This window comes from Idiotropiscis lumnitzeri, chromosome 3, assembly GCF_059441095.1.
Source record: "Idiotropiscis lumnitzeri isolate Australia: NSW breed Sydney's pygmy pipehorse chromosome 3, RoL_Ilum_1.0, whole genome shotgun sequence".
NCBI lineage: Eukaryota > Metazoa > Chordata > Actinopteri > Syngnathiformes > Syngnathidae > Idiotropiscis > Idiotropiscis lumnitzeri.
Genome location: NC_142393.1, coordinates 27,771,054 through 27,795,496, shown reverse-complemented (window position 1 = coordinate 27,795,496; position 24,443 = coordinate 27,771,054). Strand labels below are relative to the sequence as shown.

At 42.3% G+C, this 24,443-nt stretch overlaps 2 protein-coding genes across 3 annotated transcripts in view; one reads left to right on the top strand and one right to left on the bottom strand.

Moving 5' to 3' along the window:
- Positions 1–9,234, top strand: part of mgat5 (alpha-1,6-mannosylglycoprotein 6-beta-N-acetylglucosaminyltransferase) — a 63,155-nt gene extending 53,921 nt beyond the window's left edge. The window contains exons 12-17 of the mRNA XM_088290120.1: positions 1,988–2,137; positions 4,810–4,956; positions 5,054–5,170; positions 5,982–6,056; positions 6,167–6,324; positions 6,426–9,234. Coding sequence (XP_088146246.1) covers positions 1,988–2,137; positions 4,810–4,956; positions 5,054–5,170; positions 5,982–6,056; positions 6,167–6,324; positions 6,426–6,624 — 846 coding nt within the window. The 3' untranslated portion in view covers positions 6,625–9,234. The remainder of the gene's footprint in view (positions 1–1,987; positions 2,138–4,809; positions 4,957–5,053; positions 5,171–5,981; positions 6,057–6,166; positions 6,325–6,425) is intronic.
- On the bottom strand, positions 9,177–23,999 carry LOC148340697 (transmembrane protein 163a). 2 transcript variants are annotated; one of them, XM_088290122.1, is made up of 8 exons: positions 23,237–23,999; positions 21,942–22,061; positions 17,744–17,787; positions 17,580–17,671; positions 14,213–14,309; positions 10,350–10,461; positions 10,138–10,279; positions 9,177–10,087 (listed from the first exon to the last, which is right to left on the bottom strand). In XM_088290122.1, the coding sequence occupies exons 1-8, from the start codon at positions 23,445–23,447 to the stop codon at positions 10,078–10,080; spliced, it is 828 nt and encodes a 275-aa protein (XP_088146248.1). In that variant the 5' UTR covers positions 23,448–23,999; the 3' UTR covers positions 9,177–10,077. The 2 variants fall into 2 exon arrangements, with proteins under 2 accessions (XP_088146248.1, XP_088146247.1); XM_088290121.1 differs by having other exon boundaries at positions 9,177–10,070; positions 23,237–23,988.
- Between the last annotated feature and the right edge of the window lie 444 nt (positions 24,000–24,443).

The following is a 24,443-nucleotide window of genomic DNA, read 5'->3' as shown; positions in this document are numbered from 1 at the left end:
GTTCGGTCACTCACTCACTTGCGCACAGACACACACGCATACTTGCCTGCTTTAGTTACAGCAAGATGGCTGGAGGCATCTGATAGCCTGGCCCACTGGGAGTCTGACGAGTGGCTACCTGAAATTTAAGCTCCAAGCCCTGAGCCACACATGGTAGAGAGCAGACAAAGGTGTTGGAGGCAGCCTTTTTTGGATGGTTACTTTGTGTTTACATCTTGTATGTAAACTTGGCAGCATTAAGCAAAAGTGAAGCATTATGCCACAGAATTCTTGAATTTACAGGTAAGCAATCAATCGTCTACTATGGCTGCGACTGCATCTACACGCACACACACTGGTAAATGCTCGTGTGATGCATCGTGTTGTTATGGATTTGAATTTGCCAAAGGTTTTTGGTGTTGGGCTGCCCTTTGTCACCATCTAAATAACCTTTATGGAATAAGAATATTATTTATTGTAGAATCACGCAAGAAATTTGTCTCCTGTATTTTGTGTAACACTAATCTTACATTATAGGCGACTATAACAAAATGAACATGCCGGGCTTAACACATAAGTCTAGAGGATCTTTGCATTTCGCGATTAGCGTTGACTTCTCCATCTCCATGTCCTGTCTTACGTGGTATTGTTGCATGCTAAGTACTCCGCACACCCATTTAGTGATAACGATAATTGATAGAAGTCTTTCTTATATGCCGCCACATAGGTGAGGATTAGTCACTTCAAGCAGTGGACCCCAACCACCGGTCCGCGGGCCAAATTGGTCCGGGCCTCACAGATGAAAAAAAATAATAATCTTGCGGTACATTTCTTTATTATTCAAGGCTAAAAAATATTGTAACGACTTCAAAAGATACACCGTTAGTTTAAGTTATCTCCTGTTTATGATTACAACACAGCTACTATGGGCCCTAGCCAACGCCAAAAACAGAGCACCAACCATTTTTAGTCAGGAGTCCCACGGAACTTCCTGTCTCCCTTCTCTCACTCGCACACCCCTCCCGTGCTACGAGTCGCGTGATGAAAATACCATAGCTCAGCATAACATATCTCTTACCGCAACAATACTTTACCCAATTCGTTACGCTATTTTCATTTAGAAAAGTGACTCGGCTTTTCTCCGTTACATTGGACTCATGAGGCAAAATGAGTAAAAAGCAGACCACGTACGAAGCACAATTTGCGGCGAGCACACACAGGAGAAGGAGGGGAGAGTGAGATAAGAGAACACAAGCGACCAGAAGTAGGAGTCCTCATCCAGTCTCATAAGGAGTAGTTGCACTCTGAGAGCTGGGTCACTTTGTTTAACTGATACTCCCCTGGATGCGTTCAGTCACTGGTCTTCTGGGGAAGGTCTTCTCCCTCCACTTAGTCAACAATATAATCTAGCCAGTTGATAACTCTCTTGCCCATTTGTACGCCGACAACGCAGGTGTTTGTATTTCTCGCTCATACTGCCCTGTCTACGCTAAAAATTGTGCGGGAGTAACAGTGTGTGCATGTGTTTGTGTATGCGTGCATGTGTGTACAGGACACCCCCCCAAACAAATTACACCTTTTTCTTGCGCGTGGTATACACTAAAACTGCCGTTCAAAGATTTGCACGTTATAGATACGCTTCAAAAACTCCACAAGCTGGATACCATATAGTGCATTGCTTTCCACAGTCACCAGTTTTTCCTTTAACACCCACCACTTTGACCTCTCCTCCCTCTATAATCGGTCCTCTCTTCATTCATGCTCACAAACTCACTCATTCATGGACTGTAGCTACAAAAGACAAAAGAGTCCGTGGCAAGTTTTTACAGCGGTTTTATTAACCTCTTCGGCCCCAAAGTCTGCACCACTTTTGGTCGATCATTTCAGTTTTCTGCCCTCAACAACAAGAACACTCTGCAGCAAAACTCACCTCATTCATCCCAATATAATTGTTTAAAAAGTGCTTGACCTGTCCTGAATGAGCACTTTTTTTCCCCCTCTGTCATAGGACAAGAAAAAATACCTGGACATCATACACAGCTACATGGAAGTCCACGGCACTGTCCATGGCACCAGCACTGTCCACCTACCAAGCTACGTGAGGAACCACGGCATCTTGAGTGGACGAGATTTACAGTTTCTCCTCCGAGAGACCAAGGTCAGCTCATCTCGCCGACTTACATTCATGAACATCAAATTTATGTTTACGTGGGCCAAAAACTAGGTCTCTCGCTGAATGTGCGTCACTTTATTGTTAGAAGGTAAAGACGAGGTGTTTTCCTCATCTTTCCTCCCCCAACAGACAGACTGCCTGAGCTAATTGGCCTCATGCGGCTGAAGCTTGAGCTGTAACTTAAAATTTCCATGGAAAACATGCTTCCGTCAACTATATGTTCCCATCTAGCACTTAAATATTTACTCTTGGTTCTGGGTGTGCTCAGTGCTTCTCCTATTTTCTCACGTAAGGTTATCAGTCTAGTTTATTTTCTTCATTTATTTCAATATATTTGTCGTGGGGCAAAGTACAACTCTGTGGATGATGCTGTTGTCGTTTTAGTCTGCTTTTAATATTTGTATTCACAGGAAATTTTTAGATTGGGTACTAGTGGAAGTCAGTACATGAGGATGGCGCTATTCAAATTCACTTAAAGGTCAAGAGAACTGTGACTTCAATAAAACATGTCTGTGACCATAATTGGTGAATTTAACTGCATTCATCTTAACATTTTGCACAAATGTCACAGTAAGATCAGGAAGCCATGACATTTTCTGTCAAAAAGGTTAGGTACATTGTTCTGCAACAACAAAACACTTGCTGTCATTCATCATCCTGCGCTATAGAGCAAATCATGCCGGGTCCTTTGAATATTTCAGCGTACGCGCCTTGACTCGTCTCAGCTACAATAGCGCTCTCAATCTTTCTCAGTGAGTGTCTTTGTTCCCCTTCCTCTTTATTTCCTATAAATAGAGGTTGACTGTTCCTCAAGGTTGAGGAGCTTTTTTGCCTGCATTTACACAACACAGCTTAAGTGTAGAGAAGTGATGTGCTTTGCTGCCACCTGTCGTTTGAAACCTGCTATTAAGCAGGTTTCTGAAATGATGCCAGAAACTCAACAAGCTAAAACATGCCAACTGGGGTGTGTTGTCAGTGTGGCATTAACAGGTCTGGACATTAGGATTGGCACTCAAATCCTGGGCCAAACTCAGTTTGCATGGGAAAATGCGACATGTTTAGAGGAAATGAAAATGTTTTTTTTTTTTACATCCTCGTTGTCTCAGAGGCACGACCAGAAGCTATTATTGCCATAATGGATTTGACATCTGCTCAGAAGAAACCGCCCCAAGACACCCACAGTTTCTCAGAGGAAGGCAAAAAAGGAAAACCATGAATGGAAAATAAAAGGTTGAAACCGAAAAGAGTTTGGTGGCAGTAGCGATTAAAAACTCAAAATCATGCATTGTGCGACTTCAAGATATTAATATCTTGAATTTTCATGTCTAGATATTACGACGATAATGATAAATTGTTCAGCCCTAAAGCAAATCTAACCAGCTTTCGCAGATGCAGTTTAAGGGCCACGTGAGAACTCGGGACAAAACAATCCAACATGTTGATGGAATAGCCTAGATTTAACATACTTTCGAGCGGTTGAGATCAGTCTGAACACACCACACATGGGAGGAATATCTGTTAAGATTGTCTTCTGCGCCACTACGGTAACTGGAGTGTCATTAACATGGACAGGAGAGGACATTCAAGGCTAAAACCGGGCTGATAATCCTGCCGTGTGAATATCTCAAATCGGCGATATTCAATGTGTTGGATTGTTTTGGCTTGACTTCTCACTGTGTGCGGTGTGACTCAAGGCCAAACGAACATGCAGCCTGTTGACAATGTAACCACTTATCAGAAAGGAAAAGAAGCACTGTGGGGGATCCAAAATCAAATAGTCATGGCGCAGCAGAAAGTCGACTCCTTTGACCAACGGCCCTTTTTTTTTTTTTGCTTAAAAAAAAAAAACTAGCACCACTGCCCTCATTTTTTATCTGTTTACATTGTCACATTTAATCGTGAGAGGTTTTGCGAGATTTTTCACCTGACCTGGAGATATTCGTGTGCAATTTAGAGGGTGCATTGGTATCATTTTATTTATTTATTTATTTATTTTTTATACAAAACTGTACTTTAGACATGAAAAGTTACAAAACACAATAGCCTGATAGCTTACTTGTTAACATTAAAAAAAAAAAAAAAATTAATTAATCAATACGAATAAGTGTAGCCAGCTCAGTACTGTCAAACCAGAATGTAAAAGTTCCAAGTGCTGTATGTTGCTGTGGCATTCGAGAGAATGTCCTTTATCAACTCTGTTTTCTTTTTGGACATTTGGACTTGTTTATTTTAGCGAGCTAACTTCTGCAGAGGCTCCTCACACTCACACTACAGACTTTCTCACCAAATAGCTTCAGTAGCTGCGAGTTGGCTGCCACCACTTGCTGCCTGCTGCCTTCCTGCGTCGGTGTTTGAATTACTTCTAGTTATCCTCTTCTTGAAATTAGAAGTTCCAATTGTCTCAGGGAGTCAGGGATGCTATTTTTAATTGGCGACTACGAAGTTACATAGTTAAGCAAGTGGTATTTTTCAATACCTTGCAAATATCCTCACTAGGAGTGGTCTACAAGCAAAAGGGGTTCTGGAATAGACATATTCCGACTCACACTGGCATTGTGGTTGTGAAAGTTTGGCTTTTGTTGTTCTTTTTTTTTTTTTTTTCCGAGCATTGCATGACTACTGACGTGAACCGTGTCAATATTTGACCTTTGTTGCAGTTATTTGTGGGTCTGTCCTTTCCCTACGAGGGTCCTGCCCCCCTGGAGGCCATCGCAAACGGGTGTGCATTCCTCAACCCCAAGTTCAATCCACCAAAAAGCAGCAAGAACACCGACTTCTTTAAGGGAAAGCCCACCCTGAGAGAGGTGCCACTTTTTTTACAGACTTAAAATGAAGCATTTCACGCAAGCCGTTCCAAATGTGTTGGAACTTAACATGTTCTCTCCACCTCCATGTGTGAAGCTGACCTCTCAACATCCCTATGCTGAGGTTTATATTGGTCAACCCCATGTGTGGACTGTTGATATTGATAATGCCGCCGAAGTCGAAAGAGCAATCCGCTCCATCCTCAGCCAGAAGGTAAACACATCAAATCCCCCATGATTCTTTTTTTCTTTTTCTTTTTTATTTTTAAATTGACATTCAACCGAACGACCCAAGCTGTAAATACATCAGACCTTGAATCTGCTGCTGCTGCTGCGTCATTGTGCTTTGTAAGCTTAATAACAATGGCTTTGTTCATTGCACCAAGTCTTATATGCTTTGTGATCGGAGTGCAAACCAGGCTCCAGCTTGCCTTCGCATACAAGCCACCCTGTCCTCCTTCCTGTCGACTGCCCTGCACAAGGACACACTGAATGAGTTGTGGATGATTTGGTGCAATAACAAAAGCCATTTGTTGATCTGCCGTGCTCAAAACAATTGCAGTGCAGTTCAGTTGCTTTCAGGATGCTATAATTTTTTTTTTTTTGGTTTCCTTTAACAAAAGCACCCAACGTCAGAGGTAACCATGCAACCTAAAAGTGTCACACATCACATCACACACACTGTTACAAGATACGTTGGTGAACTGCACTGAGCTGTAGCATGTGGCAATTCAAGATTAGTTTTACTGAAGGGAACTGGGATTTTTATTTATCGACCTGGACTCGCTTTTGTTGACTGGTGTTTACTGGCTACAGAACAAGTTATGGCAATATGGCCCGTGTTAGGGCAACGTCGTTAAGAAAGGCTCGCATTGAGAAATACACCTTGTGGTCTGTTGGACCCGGTAGAAAATCCGATCCAACCAGAATGATGAGCCACAAACATTAGTTCCGCCTTTTTGTGTTGGGGCCATATCACAATTGCAAATAATGGCACAACTGTGTGGGTGTGTTTGTGTGAGCAGATTGAGCCTTATTTGCCGTTTGAGTTCACCTGTGAGGGGATGCTGCAGAGAGTCAACGCCTTCATCGAAAACCAGGTTCATTACTCAATTCCCTGATCAGAAACTTTGATTTCACTCGGAGTGTTGGGCCACATATTACGATGGACAGTTCAGCTGTGTGATGTTGTGATCTGTCATGTCGTCAGGACTTCTGTCACGGTCAGGTGATGTGGCCTCCGCTCAGCGCACTGCAGGTGAAAATGGCAGAGCCGGGACGCTCCTGTAAGCAGGTGTGTCAAGAACAGCAGCTCATCTGTGAGCCGTCCTTCTTTCAACACCTCAACAAGGACAAGGACCTGGCCAGGTGGTGTACAAGCACAAAACCGCACATTTGTTTTGCCATCATGCTGCGCTTGTCTGAACTGCGGTGTTGCAGTGTGCTCAGTTGTCGTGTTGATCCAACAGGTTTGGCGTGGATTGCCAGACGGTGGAGTCGAGCGCTGACACGGTGGTCCCGGCCTACAGCGACAGCCGCCACCACTGCATCTTTCAGTCCGACCTGCTACTCTTCAGCTGCGCCGGCGCCCACCAGTCGCTTAAGCGAGTCTGCCCCTGCCGTGACTACATGAAGGGCCAGGTGGCGCTTTGCAAAACCTGCCTATAGCAGCGGCGGCACACACCCGCAACCTTCTAAGAGGACGGGCTGCTGTGTCTGATTAAAGCCAGCCAGATTCCTCTGCGGGAAGCATATTAGACAGACAAACACAGGACTGTGTGTGTTCATCATATTTATTGTTTTGTCGACTGCTTAAAGAGAAGCACCTTTGCTGGAATAGCCCAGAAGCGGTGTAACATTACTTGAATCAACAAAGGGAGTCATGTTGGACTTTAAAAACTGCAGCACATATCAGTGAGTGGCGTCCCGTTTGTCTCCAGGTTCAGCAGAAACGCAAGCCAACTGTCCCACCTTAGCAGCTGACCCGCTCGCACCCTCGCCAGCCCGTTCCTGCCATGCTCCGCCCCTTCCCTGCTTAATCTGAATCTGTTCTTTCTTTAGGTAGACTTACACTGGAACGCCCACACCCCCTCTACACAAACTAAACAGATGGCTAGTTTTACACTGTAACAAACTTCTGTACTAAAGTCATGAAAGCCAATTATCGTATAGAGATCTAGATTTTTATTCTGGAGGTATGATCATTTTCTGAAATGTCTAGTTGCAGATATTTTTCCCCCATTCACACATTGCACACTTAATTTAAAGATATCTATTTTGTGAAAATATAAAGTGGACAGAGATGTGTATTCTTAATAGAGGCCAGTAGGTTGTAGGAATGGCCTCACGCATGTCATCCAGTACGAGGAGAGTCCCAGTTTGTGTACCTAAAACTGCCACGGTGTCGCTGCGTTGCAGGATTACGATTATTGTCATTTTCATGATTTTTGCATTCATTTTTTTTTTCATCACTCATCCTGTTCAGGGTCACTCGGCGGCCTGAATTTATCTCTGCGGATTTAGGACATGGTACACCATGGCCAGATTTATGATCATTATTATTGTTATGTCATTGGTAATAGATTACCGTGGTCAGTTAGTGACACCGCCAAGCCAAGGTTTGTGATCAAGAACGAATTGTAATAACATGGAAACCTTGGAGAAATGTTGTCTTGATCAACGTTGACTTAACCTTGAAAACAAATCAAATCCCCAAATCCTCTGATGCCAACAAAATAATCTCCGTTTGCTTGCAGTTATGCATTCAAGAACAGGTAAAACTCCAAAACGTGGGTTAAAGTGCACTACATTTGTATTTGTATACGTTTAACAAACTATTATTAACACTGTACATTGTTTGTATGGGTTTCTAGAGTTTATATTTATTTTGTATACCGATGTTCATCTTTGTTTTTGCTCTTGACCTTTGTTTATTTATAAGAGGGGTGACTTTTATTTATGCAGAGAAATTTGTAAAGCTACCAGAACGTCCACATGTTATGTCATGTTTGACCACCAGAGAGAGGCATTGTATGCTTCTGTTCCTTTGAGCAGTAATGAGAGGTGCAGGAGTTGGAATCGATCAATAAAAATGCTCCCCATATGGCTGATATCACTCAAGGATAGTTTGGCAATGGTGGGTTACCTTCATTCTTCTCATCGCTGTCTTTTAAAAAGGACATTAGTCGCCTCATTACGCTGCGACAGTCAAGCTAAAAAAAAAGGAAACAAAACATTTGATCCCAAATTTATCAGCCTTCAACAACTAGAATCTGATCTTCCGAGGCCCTCACCAGAATCTGGTGTTTTGATTTCCATTGGTGAATTAAGATGAATCACCTTTTCTCATGTTTTAGTTTAATATATTTTAAATCTGTAATATAATCATTGTATTCGGTAACGTTTGTGATGTTGAAAGATTTTGGAATGGATTAAACTGTTAGTTTGCAGCGGTTTGTTCACAGTGAGCCCCTCTGCAGTAATTTACTGACGTCCATCCTTCCTGGTTATTTTTCCAAGTACTACAAATATCTTCACATAGTTGAGTAAACATGTTCACGTAAATGATGGTATTGGCTTGTAATGAATAGGATAGAAACAGTTGTCGATGCTGTCGCACTGGATGGCATCTAGTTCAGTGCTTTATAATATCAGTGGACCAGCTTGGACACCTCATGTTGCAAATGTTCACAGTTGAGTGCAGTGGTGTGAACTGTGTGAGACATTATGTTCTCATCCAGTGAAGTTGAGTTACTGTTTGCCTTATACTTTTGACCATGCCTTTTAAGAAACGCATGTATATGTCTCTCCATTTCAAGTGACCACCGTGGCTTAAATGTAGATCTACATTTCACATCTGAAAGGGGAAACTGCAGCAGTGATTCTTTCACAGTTTTAATGAGATTCATCCAATTTACGTAACCTCAATTGAAATGGCCTTTCCATTCTAAAAGAACAAAGCGGTGGAATTGTCCTTTCATTTGAGGAAGCAGCTGATATCAATTTGTGTAGCAAAGAGTTAATGAAGTGTTACATGTTGGCCCAGATTATGCGTTGTTTTTGTCATTTTTACAAATCTGTCCTTTGTGCAAATGGGCTTCAATGGTTTTTTTTTGTTTGTTTGTTTTTTAATGCTGTCAAATATCATCCCAAGAGACAGTGTTTCCCATTGGCGAAAAAAAGAACACAATTGCATTTTTGTGTTAACAAGTCTCAATGAGTAAGCGGGAGATGATTTTATTTTTCAATAAACCTTTTCTTTTACTGTGAATAAAAAAGGCTCAGACTGGTGAAATAGTTGACATAGCAAAACAGATGACTTATTTACTGTTGAGACTCAGCCGCATTGTTCCCAGCAGCTTGGTTGTCATCATACAAAAGTAACTTTCATGTCTACATTTGGAACATGTGCACATAACAATACAAAATATACTAATGATTGTCATGCAGTTCCAATTTAATACATTTTGTATCCAAAATATACAATTGCACAAGATGAGGACAAAAATACTATTTAAGCAAGTTAGATTCACCTACTTTTTCCATCAAAAGTCCTGATCTTGTTAAGCAGGATTAACAGCAGTGTATACATTCAGTTACAGTCACTGAAGCCACAACAAAAAAGGAATTCTTTGAAAGTAGCAGACCATTACAGTTCTTCACATTTCTCTCGCAGTTTCACTCCTACTGTGGGCCGACTCCAGGGTGACCTGCTCCACTGCCACATAGAGGCACTGACTGTGGGAAAATCGACATGTCAAAGTGGTTTGTGTAAACTCGTCCAAGCAGCCCCGTCTTGGTCAGCAATTTAAGGAAAGTCCCCTCGTCTTATTTAAATATGGAGGCATCATGATCAACCTCATCACGATAGTTGAATACACTACAATCTAAAATGACCAACACCCTTTAATGCAGTTCAAATCACTGAATGGAGAGGATGTTGGTATTGACACACATATTCTGTAGAGAGTCTCTGGCTAGTGGGTGGGTTGGGGTTGCTGTGTAGACCGCTCCGAATTCACATCTTCTCCACTCCGAGTCAGACGGCATGGCGTTACTCAAAGCGCTCGTAGTTCCTCGTTTGTCTCACTCGTGGGATCATGTCCAGCAGCAGCCTGCAGATTAAAGGTCACTAAGGTGAGAGCATTTTTTTTTTAAAGAATCAAAAGACCTGTCACTCACTTGACTCCATAGGCAAAGATGGTCAAGCCAATGAGGACACCTATTGTCCCATCCAGGTACCACACCATGGGTTCATGCTTAAACACCTCTGCACTGATGAGGATGGAGAAGCCCATAATGCCCCCCACTAGAGAGTTAAAGCCTTGAAAGGGAAACAAGCAGATCAATCGCTTTTCCTGTGATCACCCGCATGTCCAGTGTGAATGGCGTACCGTCAGTAATGAGGGCGCGACTCGTGAGCACCTTTCCCAGCATGAACTTGAGCACGGCCAGGAGGATGCACACCACGCCGCTGACAATGGAGACGCTAAAGAGAAAGTCATCCTGGCAGGAAAAGAACATTTAACTTTAGCAGTGCAATCGCAACATTTCTCAGGGTTCTGAATTAGGTGCTCGCTCTTTTCCTCTTTCATTACTTTTTAGTCAGATAGCTTTTGCTTCTTGGAATTATACTATTTAAAGGGGCTGCCTGAATCTTTTCAACCAATGTTCAAATAATCTGGTGTGTTTTTACACTGTGATGTGTGCACTCAAGGATAGTTTAGAATGCAAGAGCCAAAGATGCACTCAACACGGTCCACGCACAAATAGCAGAACCAATAGGAGTAATTTTTGAAATATTTCATGAAACACAAGTGATACAGTGCAAGCAACTGAAAAATTCCCCCATTGTAGAAGGTCAAATGTCTCAGATCTGACACTGGAACAAAGTTTATTAAAAATTTGCTTACTAAAATAGCATCAAACTTGAGACGAAAGCACTATATTCACCACATCAAAATGGCACTGAGAAGCGCAATTGGTGCACGCTATTTGACACGGGAAGGTGGATGCTAATCGAGACTGCTCTTCCAAAGTTGCCACGCCAATACGGTGGCTTAATAGCATGAGGTGCCTATTTCTGGACAATTGTAGGCCCACTCAACACACTTCCTTGATTATAATAAATGGACAAACCTCATCCACCTCTGTTAACCATCATCAGCAGGTGAAACACACACCTGTTATGCTTCAAATGACTATCCCATAATATGACTTGGAGTCAAAGGCTCCCATACAACAGGCACCCATGGGTACACACTCACTAACAACTGTGGTGGGCGCATTTCAAACAGTGTTTCCATACACCCTGGCACCTAATTTGCGCTGCTACCATTGAGCCTGCCCACGCCGACAACGGAAATTTATAGTGCTAAATCAAACCGCTGTGACGACACTCAACAATCAATTAACGTTGTTCAACACCATGTGCAAGACCAAACACCTCGAAAAGTGCAATGTGACTCAAGCTGAACTCAGCGGAATACCAAACACCCAAAGTGATTTGTGGGAGGCCTGCTCTCAACTTTTGCTTGCATTGCTTTTAATTTATCATACATGCCTCCACAGTTAACGTTGTTATTCGAAACACTGTCAAATTTCAAATTGGGAAACTCCAAGCCTGTATCGCTCCCATCCAACAAAGCATAGCAAAACAAATCGGCAGTCTAACATCTCACGGAGAGATGAATAGTAAAGAGGCTTGACATGTTACACGAAATTGGTTCGTCCATAGATTGCTTTGCTGAGACAAGGCCTTCCCCATCTGCATGCTCCCTCAAGTGCTCCCTTCCGCTTGCAAGGACAACTGAGAAGAGAGAACATATCTGAATTGGTTTTGAGTCTGAGGAAACAGCAGTCCGTTTTCACCCGGAGCAGAGAGGTTGGTGACGCAGCAGTAAAAGCAAGCTACCTAATTGCTAATAGCATCATGATATTCCAACAGTACGTGCGTTAAAACATGCATGCCGAAAGCTGCAGAACTCATGTGTCTGCAGAAGCGACAAGCTTTTAACAACATTAGCCTGATGAGGAATACTGTAGCGGAGATGATTCCGGAACTAGCGGCAGATTTGGCCAGCCAGGGGAACACAACGTCAAGTCATTTCTGATGCAATTAATGACCGCACCGATATTACAGATATTCATTATTCGCGGCGCTAATGAGACATTGACTGACACTGAGTAGTTCCTTATGTTTAGAAAGGAAAGGAGGAGGAAGGAAGGGAAAAAAAGAAGGGAGGGAAAAAAAGGAAGGAGTGATGAAATAAGGGAAGAAGAAAGGAAATAGAGCTAATGGATGGATTGATGGATGAAAAGAAAAGGAGAGTCAACAGTCAAAACAAATTAGGTCAATACGACCCAGAAGGGTTTATTTGTTTCAAGTTCATTTCATTTTTTTCATTTTGTATTTGTACAAACACTGTGAGCAGATAAATGATAATCAGAAGCAAGTTGCACATGTTTGAAACTGAGTGAGTTTAACACCCCGACATTTGAGAGTGACCAGTACGAGGATGAGAGTGATAACACCAAATCGAATATACCTGCCTCCTCTTCACCCCTGGGACAATGTAACAATAACGATACCAAAATGAGGCCATAGAGGAAAAAATGGCTTATTGGCCCAAATTTGGACATTTTCTCATCAGGGGTGTGGTCATGGCTGGGTGCATCATGGGTGTTGTGCACTAGTCACCCAATTGCAAGACTCATGGTGTATAGACAACCAACCATTCCAAATCATGTTCACACCCGCGGACTATTTGATCTTCCATTAACCTTAGATGCATGTTAGGGTCTTGAGTTTGTACGTTCAGAGCCAAGATTCTAACCCTTAACCTCCCGACTGTAAGACATTGTTCTAACCACAATTCAGAAAGTAATAAAAGGATTGTGTTGCGCGCAGAGATTGGCATTTCGTTCCAGGTTAAACACTGGCCCTTTAACGAAAAGTTAAACTGCGAAAAGCAATCGAGAGAGACTAAGTGGCCAAAAGCAAAAGTGACACATGTGGCTGCGTGAAGAAGCAATTGAGAGCCAAAATAAGCATCTCAAGTTGCATTTCATTTGAGCAAAGGGATCAAGTGCAATAAATACAGCCATCTCTACAGTGCGACCCTGGTCTGAGTTCAGCTGTGAATTTGGCTCTTTTGACGAGTGAAAAGCAAGGACGGAAGCGCTGTAAAAGGATGCAGGATCCTTATTTTATGAATATGGTCGGAGGGGTGATGGCCAAAGTGCCCAGGTCACAGACGGAGGACTGACAAAAATCTCCGGTTGTGCGAGTTCCCTTTTCGCAAGACTTGTTCCAAACAAACGAGGAGCCACACCAAAGTGTGTTAAGAGAAGACGAAAGTAGAAAGAAAAATATACATTGAAAGAAGCTAACCAACTGACAAATGATTGTTTTTCCACTATAGGAGTCTGCACGCGAACCCAAACCCAAACCAAGCCCCAAGAGTGACCTTTAGCGCATTGAAATTCAACGCATTGACGGAGTCTGAGCTTGGGTCGGTATTTGGGCCCATGGGAGGGAGAACAACACGGGGAAAAAAAACCAACGTGTGATATAGAAACCTTGCACAGAATGTGAATTATGCTTTGACATTTACTTTTGACACCCAAAAGCCTTCTGTGGAATTGAAAAAGCTAAATCAAAGCAGTATCAGCAAGTGGGGATCATATTTAGCTAGCGATTTCAGTGGCCAGCAGTTATATAAATCCTGGTGTTCCACAAACCTATTTGGTTCTGCACACTGAGTGAAATTCTGAGTTTGTCTTTGTTGCCATTATTCCCACACCCTCCACTCTGTCTTCACAGAGACAACCATTACCAGGCAAAATCCGTGCAAAAGCTTTTTGAAAACATCCAAAGGCTCCAAACTCTTCACACCTTGCGTCATTCGTCAGCAATGACACCAATTCAATGACACCAGCACTGCTCACACACTAGCAAGATGATTGTTTGGCTTGATTTGAAGAGCTCGAGAAATGTCGTACAAAGATCCAACAGGTAGCGCTCCTGTGCAAGACGCCAGGTATGACTTGTGTCTGCTCTCATGTGACCCAAGTAGTAAAATATTAGGCAAATGGATTGAAAACAAGCAGTGTGATTTGGGGCATTTAATTAGATAAAATAACTTATGTTGTATAACAAGATCTTCCTCTTCAATTGGGATTAAACTCTGAGATTGCAGCTAAAATTAAAAGGTGCTGTTTTATCAGCTGCTTGTGTTGGAACGTCTGCTCTTACCACTTCAGGCAGCAGCTTGGTGGCCAGGTCATGGATGGCCTTACCCATTATGCACAAGGAGGACAAGATGAAAATCACACCGAGGATTATGCAGGCTCTGTGGCGGGAAAGATGCACATTATTCATTGTAGAACCTCATCTCTACAACATTACAATGGAACTACTTCTAATCAAGTACCTTGAAAGACTCCGGAAGCATTTAAATGATTACCTCGATACGTTATTCTTTTCTTTTTGTTTTGCAAAAGAGTAATATTGATGGTAAATAAGTATGGTGACAACCATAGAACCAGACAAAAACCAGTGGTTAATATCTTTTTACAATTGTTTGGACTTTCAGCCATACATTTTTTATTGCACTTGTCAACAGATCGGCAGCCAATCACATTTGTATGACAATTAAGAATGGTAAAAAAGTTATGAAGGTAGCGTTAATATAAGTTTTTTGATGACAACAGTCTGAATAGGCTGCTTCAGATTAAAAAAATGTTTGGAAATTATAATAAATTAGACATGGCCCGGGCGGCATGGTGGCCCAACTGCATTCATTTTGAAAGGGAGATTGGTAACAAAACATGCTTGCCATATCTCAGCTATTTTAAAAATGAAGACAATTTCCAGAGTTGGTATTTTAGCAAGAAACCTGAAGTTGATGCACATAATTTTCTTTTGCAGGCTACATAAAATTATTTGATGAGCAAGAGCTGGTCCCAGAGCCTTGAGTCTGATTGGGTATTGGTTGCCAACCACAGGGACGTGGACCAGTGACGGGCCACAAGCCACTTTGAAAAGGGACCGGATTCTTTCTGTTACATCCTTCTACGACGGACTCTTGACACGTCAAATTTCGGTTGCATATTGCTAATATTGAATTCACAAGCTAGCAAAATATGTAAAACCAGACCAATTCCATATTAATATGTTTCTTTGCAGAAGGGAAAGACTCAGAGATGAGATGAGACAATACAATAGCCAATGACCAAGAAGAAAAATAAAGGTGCGCTTTACAGACAATAGCAGGAGACCTATTAAAATATGGATTTCTTTGCACAAAATTCAACGAGCAAATCTTGATTTAGTGCTACGGTGAGTTATTCACGGACTTAATATTTGTTCTGTGATGCCTTTAGTTGGCGCATTTCAGGAGGGCACTGCTAATTTGGTTACATAAAAATCTGGCTTTACATTTCTACAAAAAAAAAACAAAGGTAGAAACGGATTTTGTGTTGCTCGTATCATTCATTCACTTTATATTTGATCTGTGATGTCTGCTGCATGTTTAAGTGTTACCATAGCTACCATAACTTGGTTCATACAAAAGTAAAATTAAGGCTGATTTCCCTGGTAATCTACGAAAAGTTTGGCATCGCTGGGACAGACGGGCGAGATGCTGAATCCCATGAGGACATTGAAAAGAGTGTTTCTAAATGACTCCACGTGAGCAGATTAATCTCTCTTATCAGTGCCTGTCCTATCTTGCAATGTGGCAGACCAAAGGAGTGCGTCTTCCTTGTGCATTCTTGTGGTGTGAATTATAAGAGGGGTTCAAAAAGGGTTCTGCAAATGTCTGTTTATTGGAAAGATAAACAGTTGTGTTCACGTTAAGAGAGAAAGGTGTCCTGTTCTTTGCACTCCTCGGGGGACAACTGGGCTGTTGTTGCATGCCGTCTCCGAAACGCAGAGTGGGACTTTTAAATTCCTGGGTCTTTGTGTAACTTGTGTTTGAAGTGGGGTGGGAGAGAGCCAAAGGAATTTGCATGTGTTGTTGGGTCGTACCTGTTACAAGAAGCTCTCATTGATTCATACGAGCAACAGCGTTTTCAGTGAAAAGAAAAACGGCCATTGTCAGTGACAGTGGTAATGTAAAATGGCTTCTGCTACAAGGAGTTGGAGGAGGAATTTTGGGGTGATTCAAATACAAATCTGTGCCTCTGGTGCCCAACCAACCAGAAATATACATGCAGAGATGAACAAGCATGGCGACACTCACACAGCACAGAACGACACTTTTTGAGCTTGAAGGAAACGGACTATATTATACGACAGTATCAATAAGCTCCACCCTTAACGGTTGTGTTGACGGTCTTGGAGGAATTGCTTCGATTATTTTTTTATTTATTTAGGTCACAATCATCACGAGCTGTGGGTTATGAACGAAATAATAAGATCCCGGATACAAGCGTCCGAAAAGAGTTTCCTCCGCAGGGGGGCCAAGCTCTCCCTTAGAAATAACGTGAGAAGCTCAGTCATCCGGGAGGGCTACAGAGTCGAGCCGCTGCCGCTGCGCAATTGAGAGGAGCCACATGAGGTGGCGTGGGCATCTCGTCATGTCGCCACCCGGACACCTCCCTAGTGTTCCACTGGGAAGAGGCCCCGAGGACAAGCCAGGACACGCTTAAGAGACTAGGTTTCCCAGCTGGTTTAGGAACACCTCGGAATCCCCCTGGAGGAGTTGAATGATGTGGTTGGGGAGAGGGAAGTCTGAGCTTTCCTGCTTAAGCAACCTGGCCTCTGGTAAGTGGCAGATAATGGATGGATTCATTTAGGCAATAAAATAATTTTGCACCTCATACTGTACCTCTCTGATCTTTTATCTCACTCGTAATAAAAGAGTCATATATGGGTTTTCTTCAGGTTCTCCGGTTTCCTCACACATTCCAAAAGACATGCATGGTAGGCTAATGGGACACTCTAAATTGACCCTAGTGTGAGTGTGACCAAGTGTGTGTGTTCATCTTTGTGTGCCCAGCGATTGAATGAAAATCAGCCCAGTGTGTAGTCCGCGTAGTGACTGACCATAATGGCTGAAAGATAGCAACGGTCAAAAGTGTGGATCCATTTCTCGAAGACTGATGGTGATAATGCAACTTACCATAAGTGCAGTTCATTAAAAGGTTAGGGGGAAACACAAGCAAAGCTTTAACATTTAGAAAATGTGTATCTGTGTCTGCAAGTGCTTTTTGTAGGACAACTGCATGCACCTTGTTGCTCTGAACAAGTTTTCTTTGACATGCATATATAAAATGGTGATTTGTTCAAACCATTTCTCTTCCAATAAATGTTTGTTTTTGTTCATTTAGTGCCGTAATTGCAAGACAAATTATATATAAAAAACTGTGAAATAAAAATACCGTTAAGGAACCAGATCGATGAGCACTATTGTTATGAATACTTAAAATCTTAATGATACCGTCCCTATACACGATACTGCACCTCCACTTAGTGGCCAAAGATCAAATTACACCCCAAAACATACAATACAATTGAGTTTCAACTGGACCAAAAAAATCTGCGAAATAGCAGGAGTGCAAACCAGGCACCCGCATTTGAGAGAAGTTTACGGTAGACACACTCACACAGGACTCACATGTATTCCCGATGAGCAGAGTGGACAGCGGCAGCATTGCTGTAACGCCACAGCACAATGACTGAGGACAGGACATCCAGCGCGGCGTCAAACTGAAGACACAGAAATGAGATTTAAGAACGTTTGTGTATGTTTCAGACACATTTAAATTGAATTCCACTCACAGCAAATCCAAAAGCGGAAGCGCTGTGTCGCATGATGGAGACAGCTGGAAAACACCAGAACAATGGTATGAAATACACAGCATTGTGGAACAGTCTTTATGGTTTGAATTACCTGCCTGAAACAGTCACTTTGAAATAGCAATTTATCTGGACACATTCATTTAAAGGGATTATGTGGGAAGAACGCACAAACATTGTCTGCAAAAACTTTGTAGATGAATAGTGCATGGGCAAAAAAAAGAACATCATTTTACATGAACTAGGAAAAAGCTGAGCAGTGTTTTGTCACTGAACTTCTGTGCTCATCACGGATTGGCAATAACGAACACCATGTTCAAACAAAAGGGTGTACGTATGCGCATTAGGAAACAGAACACCCTAAGCCGCAGTTCGATGGTCGTATTTTGTGGTTGTGTCATTGAATTTGCGGCCACATGTTTTGGACACTCAGGTGAAGAGAGGGGCGGAGCTGTCAATTCATCGCGTCCATCTGTGTGGTTTTCGTCCTAGCCGTGGACCAATGGATGAGCTCGACCGGTGTCAAGAGTTTGGTCGCCATTACCAGTAGTAAGTCGGATTTGGTTCCAGTGAGGGATGATCATCGCCAAGGTTGCCCTTTGTCACAGATTCTGTTCAGAACTTTAATGGACAGAATTTCTAGGCGAAAACAAGGTATTGAGGGTGTCCGGTTTGGAGGTCTTAGTAATACATCTGTGCTTTTTGCCGATGATGTGCTACTCTGTTCTTCTTCTTCAAGCCGTGATCTTCAACTCTCACTGGAGCGGTTAGCAGACATGTGAAGCGTTTGGGATGAAAATCAGCACCTCCAAATCTGAGACCATGGTCCTCAGTCAGAAAGGGAGCAGAGAGGAGTGGATGAGTTGGACGATGTTGCTGGGGAAGGGGAGGTCTGGGCTTCCCTGCTTGAGCTCCTGCCACCGTGACCCAACCTCGGATAAGCGGAAGAGAATGGATGGATGTTTGGTTACATGTAGGATTCCCATGGGCTCACCCCCTTTGTGGGTGCAGTGTGAGCTGCGCTGCGAGACGACTTCTCTGCTTAGGTTGCTGGCCCTGCAGTCGGGTTCTGCCAATAATTGGAACGGATGGATGGATTTCTGCATCAATTGTGCATGATAAAGAAGTGCTGTGATGGAGGATCTTTGACTAGTGCATTTCAATGAGTATTCTGTTGTTTTTTTGTCTCTTTTATTGTTAGATCCTCGAGTAAACCTGCGCTAAAAGACCAATAATGCATCGTACCGGCCGTAAAATGTTCCACACAGTGGTTTACATGAATTGCAGTGAATAGTAAACACTGCTGCATGTTTTCTTGCCCTCCTGCAATGGAGTGAGCGGGAAGAAGACACTAAGGGGGAAGGAAGATGCAAATGAAAAGTGGGGAGGGTTCCTCTCCTGCCTGGTTTATTTTTAGTAACAGTCACTAGTGGGGCTGTCAACCCTCCCAGCCAGGCACGCAAAGAGCTCTTTTTTCTCATCTCATGTTATTTGTGCTGAAAAAAATGTGAAATCCTTCATTACCACCTTCTCCAGCAACAGTATCATCAACCTGCTTGACTAGTAGTGACCAAAGTGTGGAGGAAAAAATTGTAATGCCCAACCTTGTGTCAATCATACTGCTACACTGTGGTGTTCTGCACTGCTGTGTAGTATACATCAAACAACTACCACAGTGTCAATTAAAAATGACATTATTCTTTTTGATGCAGATTTAATATCAAACGCAATTAGAGTGAGCTGACGTTTTCCTATTATTTGTCAATGATTCCTCTTCTGGTAAATGTGCAGGAGAAAAAAACCTCAAGCTACTGCATATGGCAAATGAAACGTGACAAGTGTAAATATGGAAGCAAACGTATGAGTGGGTGAGTCTGTGTTGCAAGGTCACACACCTCACACAAACCGGTAGAAAGTCTCATGCTCATGAGGCTTGTTGCTATTATTTGCATGCTAAGGCACATGGCCCACTCTGTTCTTTAATCCAAACCACCAAGCATTTACATTATTAAGAGTCCTGTGATAGTTGTGGACTTGATGCATGATTTTCATTATCCAAAAATTGGTTAACTTAAAATGTCATTATTAGGTCAGCACCCGAATCTGTAGTGACTTGAATGGAAAAGTGAATCGGCTGTTAAAAACAAACGTCTAATCAGACTTTTCAGACTCAAGTCATACCAAAAACAACAACACTAAATGATGCAGCTTACAGTGTAATTTCTACCTTTCCGATTCCCTGCCCTCCAAAGTCCTCTCTCTTGGTACCTTCACAGCTGTCCCAGACAATAACGAAACCGCAGAACTTGTGAAGGTTGCTACGATATGTGGGGCATGCATGTTGTGTGTGAAAGCTCGGTGCGTTGATGAGCTTTAAATTCAACTGCTAAGCAGTCAGTCAATAAAGCCCACCTAGGCAGTGCCTTTGTTTACTCACTGTTGACCTCTTACACCATACTAGCAAGGGATTTGCCAACTTCCACGCCAGCCAAGAGACCAAAATACCCAGGTTAGCTTAGCACTTGCTAGCACCTGGTACGACACTAGTGGATGGATTGAAAAATGGTAAAAAAAGAACACCCAGGGTTTTGCCGTTGTCCATTGTACAGCGAGGGATCCTGGATAAGATATTTTAAACTAAAAGGAAAAATCTTTCCATGAGTTTACACGGCTGAGTTAGCGAGTCGGTATACAAAAACTTTGGACAACACATGTTGAAGATAAAGCAGTATGTAAGTGCACTCCATTTGCCATTATGAAATTAGAGTTTACATTTTTTTCAGCGAAAGTACAATTAGTAACCCATTTATTAGTAACCCATTTGAATTGATTTGGGACTAGATGTTGAAATGGTAAAAAAATAGCAAAGTTGCAGTCATTTTTTAATTAACTCATCAAATTAAGTAATTTGTTGTTGATTTAATCCTAATAGGATTTTCAAAACTCTAATAAAATGTCCTGTCCTATCTGTCTAATTTTAAAAATCAAATGCGGTTCTTGGGCACTAACGTTTGCCTATATCTAGTCTAAACCCTGACACATGTGCCTGAAATGTCATTAGCTGCAGACAAGATTCAGACGTGTCGAACTGTTCCTCCTCACTTCATGGTTCCTGGTTCCTTCATTCGGAGCCGATGGGAGAAAAAGGCATAAATAAGTCTACAAGATAAGCCCACCAGCCGTTAATTGGCTCCTACTACATGCTTGTCACATCTGCTCATTTTCCCATATTGCTAAAACTCTTGTACTACAAAGGTTGTAGAACATACACACACTTAGATTTTTACTCCATTCTCTCCAATCGCTCAAAATCCAACAAGGAGCAACAACAAGACATGGGACGAGCAGGAAGTGCAATTCTAGGTGCCCCGTGAACATGCCAAGAGTTACAGTACACCAGTGTGTTAAAGCAAACACAGAACTGCTGCACATGACAAGTTTCTCACGCACATACATTGCAATGCTAATGGTTGACAGAGAATGGATCTGTCAGGGAATGGCAGCACATGGTGATGGACCCACATCCAAACTGGCTGAGTGTTGGATGATGACATCGCATTTACCAACACTGTGTTACAATTTCTAATACTACACGTGAAACAGGCACGCTAAAAGACGAGAGGCCTCCTTTTGGACAACAAAGTTTGTCAGAGTCTGGCATGCAACACACAGCTCCAGAAGTTTAACATTCACATGACACAGAGGCCAAATATGAGACTGGCTGGCCCGCCACTCCAGCAACCGTATCAGGAGGTAGACAGCATGTTGTTCAACAACATCAACTGGACTCACTTTCAAGTTACAGTAAACTGCAATAAATGAAGACACAGAGTGGAACCACACAAACCTAACTACTGAATTCTAAACTCAAATCATGTACTCCTTATCACAAGGGACAAAATGGGTTCCACATGACAGCAATCTTAATTCTGTTGATCATTATGGTAGTGCTGCACTACGTTGTACCGAAATGTGTTTCTAATATCATCCTTACCACATTTAACTACATGAGAGGCTTAAAATATTACAAACAGTTGTCAGTATTATGTATTATTATTCTGCAAACTACAACCATAATAATGAACATATTGTATATATAAATCCATACATAATGCAGCTATTGAATTGGATCTCACTAATTTGCAGGTCTTTTGAGACATTTCAAAGTCCAGTCACTCACTGAAGGCGGCGATGGCGAGGATGATCGTCGCCCCGATGGACGCCCAGGACACCCACAAGGCCTTTTTCCGGTAGCTTTGTGCTTCGTGTGGTTTCAGGCGCATGCTGCTCTCCAGAAGATCTGCAGGCATAACAGGGAACAGTGACATTTGAAGGTCGTCTGCTGTTAACTTTTTATCTAGCAGTTCATCATTGTACCCAAGTCAGACAAGAAGCTGATATGGGGACACTAAATTGTGAGGCTTTGTTGCCAACGCCAACTAACTTGGGAAGAGTATGGCATCCAAATTTCATGATTTTTAAGATTTGCCTTGAAAATGAAGGTGTGAAGCCAAGCTTGTGGCTGCTTTAATGGTGACCTTAGTTTAAAAAGATATCAGAAGGTAAATATAACATTAATTAAATATATAAAAATAAATATGATTACGCTATAAGTATTTAAAACAACGACAACCACTGGAGTATAGGCTTTTTCTAATGGGACGTGGAAAAACTGTTCAAAACTCTGCATTGTTTTTCTAATACAGGACATGACAGTTTAGTTTTATCCATTTAACTTTCAAATACATTTATATGTAATCTTTTAGAGCAGTTTCTTTTCAAACATTCACATTTTATTATCATCATCATTATTTTTTTTTGTTATGCTCACTACATTTAATCGGACCATATCCTTGAGAGGCTAAGTGGGTTGGAAAATTAATCACTAGATAAAAATTCACTCTTTTCTGAATATCTCTTAAGATTAAAAGTTTTTGATGAACACTTAGCCCTACTACAGTCCTGTATTTTAAGGCTGGTCGTCCGGCTGAAACTTGTGGAGGGAAATTATTTTTGGAGCTAAGACTTGGTGATGTTTTTTTTTTTTTTTTTTTTTTCTAGACTTGGTGATGTATAACGCTGGTTTAAAGTTAAAAAGACGTATCCCACAAATGTTTTCTGGTCTCTGATATTGTCAAGTTCGGTATCATGAGTTGGCATTAACCTATTATTTACAAACCGTAGAGTTCTACTCTAAAGTGCCTAAAAATGTCAAATGTTTCCCGTGGCGGTTTGCACAAGCTCAAAAGGAAAATCGTTCCAGTTGACACTCAAAATCTAGGTCGAAAAATTAAACCCTGCCGCTGTGTCTTTAGCCACAGGTGCTTCTACTCAAGCGCTCGTTTACCTGGCGGTTGAGTAGGAAAAAAACAGTGGCACGGTTTACTTTCTGAACCCGGATTTGACACTTCAGTCAAATAGGAGAATTAACATTTCGACCGTCTTTATGTCCTTGACGCAACGTATCAACTTTACCTCCGTCCTCGATGCTCTCGGTAATCCTCATCTCCTGGTCCATCTTGATCAACTCTCCCTGACTGCCGTTGCTGGCCTGGTGACGCTGGTGGTCTTCTTCTCGCTGTTTGGATGGGTTTGCCTGCTCGCACTGACCGTTTCCCCCCTTGGGCTCCTTTGCTGTTGCTGAGTCGGGGTCGGCGTTCGAGTCCGGCAGTTTGGAGTCCGTCATGTCCGCACGCTGCTTTGCGACTCCTATGAGGCGCTCGGAGAATGTCACACCCGCGTGAGAGGTGCGGACCGAGGTAGACCAGGAGGCACGGGGGGTGGGGGGAAGTGGACTTGCGAGACTTCCTCTCTACTTGCACCACATTATGCACTCACTATAATTGAATCGCGGTGGAGTTCTCACATGGCCTATACTACGAGACGTTCCCCTTCGAAATATGATCAAATGACTCCTGCTAGACATTTACATTCAATACCTTCTGGAGGTTCATCAATGTGTACACAAGTATCGCACCGGCTATCTTCCCCCGTTTATATATTTATATTAGTGTGCTTCTGTTCCCAGGGGCGTGCCTAGATTTTTCAATGGGCGATATGGGTAATCGCCCGCAAAAAAAAATAGTTTTCTAGACTCCCACTACATGCCGAATATACGGAGTAGGCACTGGAGTGCCCAGATTCATACATACATAGGTTGAGTGTGTCTGGAGGGGTTGGGGGGTCAATTTGCAACTGCAGAGGTTGGCAGGAGTAGCAGAGGCAAGCAACACAAACTCCTTCCAAATAAATTGTATTTTATAATTAACACAGACCCGTACGTCTACAAATAATTGATTGGGCTATGGGACAAAAATAAATAAGTAAATCCAATTTAAAAAAAAAAAAAAAATCATGTATGCAAATTTGTCACGTGATTCCGGTTGATTGACAGGTGAACAGACGTATTGGCAAAAGGTAATGCGAATGTTTTCATGGTTTTGTTTTGTTTTTCAGTCTCAGTGGAATTGGAGGGCATGTTCTCTGGTACCCCAACTATTTCTCATTCTCCTCAGTGGACTTTAAAAAGACTGCGGCGTTAACTACCCGCTCTGATTTTGCATTGTTGCCCGCTGTTTGCGTTTTGTTATTTTGTTTTTTCCTGGCTTGGTGTTGCCAGTGCCTTTTGTTGTACTTTGTTGCCATTTAAGTTTTTCCGTAAATACATTAAATTTGTGGGATC